A 9,450-nucleotide genomic window follows, 5' to 3' on the forward strand; every position below is an offset into this window, starting at 1 on the left:
GTAAAGCAGCGACAGAAATTACAGGCTCCCATATTTTGTGGTATAGTTCCGCCGCTTCGCTGGTTTCGTCACGCTTTGGAAATCATCTTTCCGAAACTTCTGCCCCCGAGTCTGGTGCATGCCGAGACATCAGACTGATGAACCGAATTCTCTACGAAAGAGACAAAACGCGTACAGAAACATATCTGGTCGGGGTCAAAGGTGCAGCCCTGCCTTTGTAAAGAAAATGAAAACACCCTCTCGGTTTTGAGGGTCACGAGGTATTCCGGAGCTCTCCCAAAAACCCAGTGACGTTCTGTCAGGTGTTAAAAAAAGTCACCTAATGAGAATTGTGATACGCAATTAATTGAGCACACTTCAAGAATCCCGGAGTAAGCGTTAAGTGGCCAACATAGACTCTTGCGGGTGAAAGAATTCCTCTGCGTTGCCAAATGCTTGGGGTAATGCCCCTGTGGTGACCTCCATAGAGTTGGAACGAAGGAAAAGCAGGCTTTCGTACACGCCGTTTCCTTGTCCAGGGAACCGGCCGCAGCTACGCAACTCTTTCGACCCTGAAGTGTCGAGTTATTCCTCATCATCTCTCAAGGAAGTCCCCCAGCTCCGCTAGACACAGGCTGTCTCGGCCTCAGTTACACACCGTGGGTCAAGGTTTTTCACCTGCCTAAACAAAGTTACAAGGCATAGCTGCCGGGGCACCCGTGAAACGCAGAGTCCAAAAAAGTGAATCGCAAAAGGCTGACTGATATTTGACCGCGAGAACTCGCAGTATTCGCTACCGTGTGGAGCCTCGATATATCTCTGGTTCTTCGAGCAAATACTCCAGCCCGGCACTCTCCGAAACTCTTATGTACACTTGGAGGTCAAGTGCCGCGACTGAAGACGTGGTTCCATTCATTCTGCAGCTACGGTTCCTGACTGGCATCGCTCGGTTTGTCGTCCGACTGGCGGGCGCCATTGGAACGAGGCGTCGCTTGCAAAATAACGCCCCCGCAGCCCGGAACAGCTATAACATTAAGAGCACTTTTTTCAGCGGGGTCCGCCGATGGCGTTAACCATCTGTTGGCATGTCACGATGACGCAGACGTCGTTTTCTTTCCGTGTCGTTTGGGTTGTTTGGGGTTCGAGGCATGGGCAGACACGCGAAGCCCCTGCCTCCACCGAAACGGATCGGTACGCCGGACTTGAAGAAAAGCGCGGCTCGACGGGATCACCGAAACCCGCCAGTCGCCAATCCGTGAAGAGGACCCGGGCGCCTACACGCTGTCGGCCGTTCACCCTTCTTAGTCTTGGACGGTGGAACCGTGTACACACCAGGTCCAGTACTCACGTGACCTCGCGTGACCTCTTCGCCGATTCGCTTATGGTATATGAACACCCTAGGCGAGGCGTACTTGTCTGGCCCCCCGTTTGTGCGTCTGCAAGTTTTGTGCCAAGAGAGGTCGCTGGTTTGTTGTCGCGGTTGGATCTTCATGGAATTGTGTCCGATTTTTTCCCTACAGGGCTGAGAAGAATTGTGGGAGGAGGCCGAAGCAACGAACCTCCGCATCGGTCGCACCGGCGATGTTTTCCGCCGCCGCTCCATTCTCACCCATTGTTGCTCTCTGGCCTGGTAGGATTCCGCAGTGACTCTCGGGGAGTTTGTGCCTGTCACCTGTACAAGTCGACGGATGCCTGTATTTTCGAAAAACGACGTGTCGAGCGGAGAGAAAGCAGGGAAACTGGTAAGAAGCGTCGGAGGTGCACGGCCAGTAGCGCCTGAGAAGAGACTGGTCGAGACTGGTCCGGTGTCGCGCCGTCCGAGGGCCGAAACGGGGCCGGGCGACGCATTTGCGTTGTCTGTTTCGGCGCTCGCGTCCCACCTGTCTCTTCCTTTCTCTGCAGGCGGTGGGTACCGGGGCACAGCGACCTGAGAAGAGTGTGGGGCGGAAAACGCCTGGAAAAGGCATTCTGTGGAAATTACTTTTACTTCTTGGGAACGAGTGGCCAAGGGACACAGCTTTTTTTTTCAACCCGTCGTTCTCGTCAACACTTGGCGACACTCCCCCGACTCACGGGACTGAGCGCAGGAATCCTTGTATGCGGCCTGTCCCTTCTCGTAGATTTGGAACGGCAAGGATCGACCGGAAACGCTGAGCACACTACGGAGGCGTATCGTGCCTTGGCATCGTGTTGCCCCCCGCATTTTTGCCAGTTTCGTTGTCAGTAGGGGAGATGCCAGGTCGTTTAAATTGGATGCGTTTCGTGATGTTTTCCAGGGGCATTATCGAGTCGATGGGATTCGTGGTCGCGCCACATCGCATGCAACGGGCGCCGCTCTCTGCCTCGAGTACCGACGGTGCTGACTGAAAGGTTTCGCCTCTCACTCTTGTGGTGCTGCGCCTTCTTTCTCGTTGCTTCCACGGTATTTCGTCGCGTCCCACGGTGTTTATCTCTTGTTCGTGGTGATTTTATTGGTGCGTGGTTCTTTTTCCTCCTGCGAAGCGGATTCCGCGCCTCCTGGCTCCTAGACGTTCCTACTCCCTATGCTTCGCCGGGCCGTAGCCGACGGTGTCCTTGCTAGGGAACGAGGAGTTTTCCAATGAGCAAGCTTCCGGTGTTGGGTTAACCAGTGACTTGTTAAATAACTGCAGCCAATCCTACCCAACTGTTTTGAGATGCTACCGTGTTTGTCTTCGACCCCGTTTCCTGTGTCTGGTGCGGGACGGATAGCCTTGTTAGGGTGGGCCTTCCCGGTCTGAGAGTGTCACCGAGTGCTTGTCGATTGTGTTTGTCGTCTCCTTTCTCATTTGTCTTTCGTCAATCCTATTCGTACACGGCACTCGTTTTTCAACTGTACGGTCCTTGTTTGACGCGTCTTGTCGGTTTTATTTTCCCCCACGTGCGCCTTCGCCGCGGGTGAATGCGCGGCGGGGCGTTTTGTCATGCGTGTACTGGATACCTCCAAACGGCGTTTTGTTCGAATAAGTTACCATCTAGTTTTTCTCCTGAGGTGTTTCAGTCCCGCGAAAGGAAGGGCGATTCGTTCATTTGCGTTGGCTTGGTAACGTTCCGCGTCTGATTTGTCAAGCGTTTTGGTTCAGGACAGCGTTTTTGAAAGGTTGAGCAGGCTTCCCTGTCGATCGTAGGGATTTGTCTCGTTCTCCATCGGTGTGCGTCTCTGTGTGTGTCGGTTTCGGTGGTGGCTCCCCTTCGGAGAGTCTGCCTCCCTTGTCGTCCCTGGCTGTCGTAAGCAGGCTCGTCCACTATGACATTTCTCTCTTCCTCTTCGTTGGAGGAGGGAGAACGAGGGGCGAGGAGCCTCTCCCCTTCAGTCCCTGATGCAGATACGCCGATCGAAGCCTCATGTGACTACCTTTCGCCTGGCCCCCTGGTGCCGTCTCAATCTGTATCTGTTTCTCAACCGCTATCTGAATCTGTGTCTCATCCCTTATCTGTATCTGTGTCGGCTGCTGCGTGTATGCGCGAGCTCAGCGCCCTCTCTTCATCTCTCTCTTCTCTCGTGGACGCTGCCGAGACGCCCCAGCCGGAAGGCGAGACGCTGGGCTTCCTGCCAGGTCCCCGCTGTCCCGCGGGAGAGGCGGGTGTGGTTTCCGTTGCTGTAGACTCTACTCCGCAGTTCACCAGCGGTGTCGGATGCTCCGAAGGTCCTTCCAACCGGGAGCAAAGTCCAGACTTCTCATTGCCGTCGATTGGCGGAGCTGTGTCTCCCTCCTACAGTCCTCTGCTCCCAGAGGGCCAGGGGTCTGTTCCACTGAAAGGACTCGCGGGAAAAGGCTTCACCTGCGGGCGTGGTGGGGATTTTGATGGGTTTTCTCCCGAATACACGACGGATGCTGCGCCGGCGTATGGTGCCGGCAGTGCTTCTCCTCACCTGCACTTGAGCATCGACCCCTCAGCGCGCGCAAGCGCGTCGGGGGGCCGCAGCGAGCGCATGCACGGCTCCAGCCCCGCCAACCAAGAGGCAGTGTCGCTGCCGAATGTGAGAGAAGACCTAGGACACACGACCGACGATGCGGCCGGTGCCAGAGTAGAGGAGCTCCTGAACTTTGCCTCGACGGCGCTGGATTCGGCTGGGGGTCTCGGCCTCGAGCCCGACAGCGAAGCAAAGACAAATGCGTCAGTGGATGCTTGGAACCTTTTATGTCGCAGCTTCACAGATGCGGCAGAAGGACTCTGCGCCGCGCGGCCCAGTGTGCAGAACCGAGCTCGGGGACCAACGGAGCAGCCAAGAGACGGGCGGGCACCTATGCGAGGAGCGCCTGAGCGTCAGTGCACTATTCAGACGAACTGCCGCTCGACACCAGGTGGAGGAAGCATTCCCAAGACGGAGTGTACCGCGGAGAGAGAGAGGTCGTCCGGGGGAGCGGTAGGGATGGATTCAGAGCCGCAGGTGCGATGCCAAAACTCAGAGATCGGCGGGGGTCTCCTGGCGGAATCCGGTGTCAGAGAAGCGCGGCAAGAAGAGGGCCAGGCGGACACGATGCAGCCGAGTCAGGAGGCATGGCATTCCATAGAAGAGGAAGCCGCAGCCTTTGTCACAAGCCTTCACGAGACATTCCTCACTCCACAGCGACTCCTGAACGTCAGCGAGGGAAGCGCCAGTCCCCTTTCGCTGCCGATGTCGGTCGACGAGGCGTACGAAGAACAAGGCAACACAGACGGAGACGGGTCGCCGTTCGACGCGAACGAGCAGTCTCCGTCGGGCCAGACCTTGCGAGAGCAAGGACGGTCAGAGGGGCAGGGGCGGATGCCGGAGAACGGCGAAGACTGCGCGGCATGGGCGCCGTGTAACCAGTCTCTGTTCACCGTGGAAGTAAAGTCTGCACAGTCGGGTAAAGCTGCGGGAGTTGCGGATCTAGGCGGCGATGAAGAAGAAGCGGAGGATGACCTCACGCCCAAGATCGATTGGGAAGTGACCTGTGAGGACAGCCGCGAAGAGAACAGCGCGTCTTCGGAGGCAGGCCTGTCCGTGTCGCAAGAGGAGGACTTGAGTCGGAGCACGAGTCAAGCAGACTACTCCAGTCAGGGCAAGAAGGTGAGGACCATTCGCGTCGGCAATCACCCGCCGAGGCCGGGGCTCACCCAGGGCCTTTCTATTATCCACACAAACAGTGCAGGCTGGTCCAGTCCGGGGTACACCCACAGTGTGTTCGGCAGATGCAGCACCTACAGCAGTTTGCACAGCGCGGAGGGCATTTGCTTTCCGGGCGTGGGGTCCCCTCTCGGAGCCTGCTCCATGGGGTCTGGGCGCTGCGCTCTGGACTCGTTCAAGTCTGGAGTGATATCGAGGGAAGTGGGGGAAATTCTGGGCGAAGAAGGCGGCGGCCGCTCCCTCAACGCGTTCAGCCGGAGCGCCAGCAGGTGCAGCAACCACCCGAGCATGGTGGACCCAGGTTCGTTCGCGGAACTTCGTCTCTCGACGCTCGAGCAGTTTTACAGCGACCGATGTAAACACACGCTTCTGTGCGCCGACCACTCAGGGATACGTTTCCAAGAACGACGAGCCTCCGGTCTTCTTCAGATTCAAAGGCAACTGAAGGACGTCCGGCAAAGATTGAAGGGTTTACGTTTGCTGGGAACTAACTTCTCCGCTGTCTGTGACAAATCCCAAAACCTTGTTTGCTGCTACGTCGCTGAAAGGGTGGTGCCAGCGAGCGGTGAGCCGTCAAGAGACACCAAGCCTGCGGCGAGTCTCACGGGCGCAGCTTCCGACGACGCTTCCGGGGCCCAGGAGACGGTGGCAAGTGAACGAGCTGTGTCGCGCTTTTTTGAGCATCTTCTACTGTTGACCATTGAGGAAAAGCCGAACCGGCGCGCTTCGGAGGGGGAACTTTCTGGCGACGAGGCGGATCGCGCCGCCCACCGTGACAGCCGAGTTGCGGGGATCCAGAGGAAGTTTCGAGTTGTGTCGGAAATCTTCGTTCTCCGATCGAATCCGAGTCAAGACGGAGCCTCAGGGGCGGCGGCAGTTGCTGCGGGCCTCTCAAAGAACGAGGCCATGTTGTTGCTCTCAGATACAGCGAAGCGGCGCCAACTGCTTAACGCGCTGTTATCTCTAATGTCTGGAGGAGCGCGGGACGGAAACAGAGAGAGTCGCGAAGGCCCGCTGGGAGCGGGTGCAGGAAGCCGTGGTCGAAGCGCCTGCTTCGACCCTGTCGAGGACATTCCTCCAGCCCCGTCTGGATCAAACGCAACTCTGAAGCGCACCGGCAGCGCTTCGCGGAGTGGAAGTCCCAGTGTCCAGTCTTCTGGGTCTGATCGCCGGCGGAGCGTGTGTGAGCCGGTATCCTTGTCCGTCTTGCCGTCTTTTCGGGCGCTGTCCTGCGACGACCAGAACAGTGTCCCGCCCGTGTTTGGTGTCGAGGGTGCCACTAAGGCCTGCCCAGCCGCGTCTTATGCTCTCACGACGAGCCGCGACGCCGACTCCTCGTCGGTGAGCGTCCGCGCCTTCAGTCCCCCGCCTGAGACCGCTGGCATGTGGCTATCGTCTGCAGTCCATATGTCGGTTCCGGATCTCGCTAGGCAATCGTCTGCAGAGGACAACGCCCAGTTTCAGGTAGGGCGCGAAGGTGGTGCGCTGGGAGTGGGGGGACGCAGGAGCAGAGCACCGGAACCAGACAGTCTTCCGCGACACATTGACGATTTGGCTGTAGGAGAACCAGCTGCATCGCCAGGGCCATTCCCACTCGTGTCTTCGGAGGCGCGTCTAGGTGAGTCGCCGAGCCCCGTGGGGTGCCTGCGAAGCCCGCTCGAGTCTCCGGGGCTTCATGGGTCGGATACCGTTCAGGCAGAGACAGGCCCGTGGCCATTGGCGGGGGCAACCGAACTGGCCCGCGAAACTGCTGCGGCTGTTACTGCGGCCTCCCGGCTGCTGGACCAGTACGCCTGTGGGGAACTGCGAACCGAGAAGCGCGAGAGTGTGTGCGATTTAGTCGCTGGAGGGCACCTGGAGAGTCCATTTCATCCCGGCATCGAAGAGGCCACCAAGCTTTTGATGGAGTGCGGCCTGCGCCCTCGAGAAGCCGTGGGCGACTCCGCAGCGCGGGCCTTCGCCCCTTCGGAGGACAGCTTGTCTCCTCCACCAGTGGGAGGACGTGAGGTAATTCTTCCGGGTTCTGCGGAGTTAATGAATGCTCTCGTTCAACAGCTTCAGCACCAGCTGCAGCAGCAGATCGAGCAGCAACTTCAGCTTCATCGCGGGACAGCGACCGAACGTCTGAGGGCTTCAGGTGCCTTGGCCTCCGGTGTGCCGCACGGCGCCTCCGTCTCGCCTTCTCTTTCGACCCGGACCAAACAGCTGGGGCGCGGTAATGAGCACCTGGAGGCTTCAGAGGCCTGTCCGGCGTCCGCAATCGAAGCTGCAGCGGCAGCACTTCTCGGAAGTCGGGGTTGCTCCGTGGGGGCGGCAAGGGCGCTGAGGGCGCCTGGTGCCGCGCCTCCTGCTCTGTCGCGCCCCGCCCCTGGTCCAAGTCTTAGTGGCTCCACTCCTTCGCACATGGACATTCTTGGGCTTGACGGATCCGACGATCTTCACGACTTCAAAGAGCACTGCTCCGTTTTCATCAGCTGGATTCCGCGAGTCGCACGTGCAGAAGATTATCGACAAAAGGACCAGATGGAGAAGCGAGTAAGTCCAGCCATAAGCAGTTTTGACCATGCAGGCTACCGGGCCCTGATACACTCCTGCAAGACTTTGCTTGTACGGCAAATCAGGTGCCGCATCTGGTCTCTCGAGAGTGTCGGGCTGAGTCAGCAAGTAGGATTCTTCTGTATGTAGGCTGCTCCTGGTGGCCATCCTAGCACGTGGGTTGAAGGTAGAGGCTCTGTTCCGAAGGTCATGAAAGGGTAGTGTGTTCTTTTGTTTTCTTGCAGCTGAAGCTCCTGTTTGAAGTGAGCTTGAAAGTTCGCGGCATTGTACGCATCGCGCTGTTCCCTCCGCGTGGGTCCCATTGTTGCGTATTGTTTGACACTCCGCAAGCAGCCCAGGCATTTATAAGACAGTATGGAGGCTCAACCTACACGTCGAGCACGGAGCGTTTCAAGGCAGAGATCTGTGCGGCGCATGCAGTCACATTTGACCGAGGCATTGAGCGCGTGTTTGTGCGCATCGAGGAATTCAAACCGCAGTTGCTGCAGCAAGCGTGCGGAAACCAGCCGATGCACGGGTCGGGAGCCAGTGGCTCAGGCTGTTCCGCAGGCGGCGCTCGACACCTCCCTCCTGCGTCGATCACTGAAGGTCTAGGGCGCCAGGGCGCCGGCCTGAGGCACCCGCAAGGGCCTCTAGGGAGTGCTCTTGCAAGCATCAGCGCTCTGCGTACAGTGATTGAGAACGCGCGCCAGGGAAGTTTCGTGCAGCACCCGCACCAGCAGCTACTGTTGCTCAAGCAGCTTCGGCAGGAGCACAGTGGGGAGCCGCAAGTGGAGGAAGGGGCAGGGTCCACCGCGCCGATGTCGGGTTTCCTGCCTCACGTGGCTCCGTCTGCGTTGCCGGAACCTGGCAGCTTCCAGGAGCTACAGGCTCAACGCCAACGTGTGCTGCTTCGGTCTCAGTCTGCTGTCCAAGGTGCTCTTGAAATTGCAAACTTTTTGTCCAACCGAGACGGCTCCGCAAAAGCACTGCAGCAGCGTCGGCACCCCAGATTTGGACGAGCGGCCACGATGGATACGCCGTCAGTGTCATGGCCGGGAGGCTCTCTGCAGACAGCGGATCTCCGGGACCAAAACACGCCAGCGGTTCATCCTCGAGGCTGCGTCGACGTGGGTGGCGACAGACCTTTTGCCCCGTCGCGCTCGAAGCCTGCCGAAGACGAACTGGGCCCTCAGCAGCAGCTGGCGGAGGCAAGCGCGCGACTGTTCTCAGAGTTGAAGCCCGAAGAGCAAGCAGAGCTTGGGCAGCTGTGGCAGACATTGATGCGCCAGCAACAGTCGCTGATTGGGGCTGGCCAAGGAGCCCCGGGCCTCGCCAAGCAGAGTCCGTCTCAACAACTCCTCACTGCTGGGTTGCAGCAGATTCGCCGAGATCAGCACCCGCCGCAGCGCCGGCAGAGAGATCCTCACTACCGTGGTGCGGAGCGCAATTCCGGCGTGCTCGGGAAGCACGCGCTCTCGTCGAGAGAAGATGGCGCTGGACAAAACACTGGCAAACTCGCGACACCTGCCCCTAGAAGTCACCGACCCGGCGAGTCGCGAACTGGCGCCTCGAGGCTGCCACAGTCGCACCGGTCGCAGTTCGGGTCAGGCCGCGGTGGACAAGAACAGGAAGGGAAGTGGCCCGCTCCTCAGCGATGCTTAGCTCCTGTGCCTCAACACGGAGTGAGGGTGGAGAGCCCGCGCCACCGCCATGGGAACGTTGGGGGTAGCGGCGCCGGTGGCAGCTACAGCCGAGTTAATGTCGTCGGCGCCCGACAGCGGCACCGGGGGGGTCCCAGTGGCCGTGGTCACCATGCGTGA

At 59.0% G+C, this 9,450-nt stretch overlaps 2 protein-coding genes across 2 annotated transcripts; both read left to right on the forward strand.

Annotated features, from left to right (window-relative positions):
- Positions 1–365: 365 nt before the first annotated feature.
- TGME49_216200 (hypothetical protein) lies at positions 366–1,900 on the forward strand. Its single transcript, XM_002370889.2, has one exon. It carries the CDS (start codon positions 1,043–1,045, stop codon positions 1,757–1,759), a length of 717 nt encoding a protein of 238 aa, XP_002370930.1. The 5' UTR covers positions 366–1,042; the 3' UTR covers positions 1,760–1,900.
- A 1,344-nt stretch (positions 1,901–3,244) lies between these two features.
- TGME49_216190 (hypothetical protein) lies at positions 3,245–9,450 on the forward strand (the record flags this gene model as incomplete). Its single annotated transcript, XM_018779718.1, has 2 exons — positions 3,245–7,627; positions 7,873–9,450. The coding sequence occupies 2 exons, from the start codon at positions 3,245–3,247 to the stop codon at positions 9,448–9,450; spliced, it is 5,961 nt and encodes a 1,986-aa protein (XP_018635232.1).

The sequence above is a fragment of the Toxoplasma gondii genome, chromosome XI (assembly GCF_000006565.2).
Source record: "Toxoplasma gondii ME49 chromosome XI, whole genome shotgun sequence".
NCBI lineage: Eukaryota > Apicomplexa > Conoidasida > Eucoccidiorida > Sarcocystidae > Toxoplasma > Toxoplasma gondii.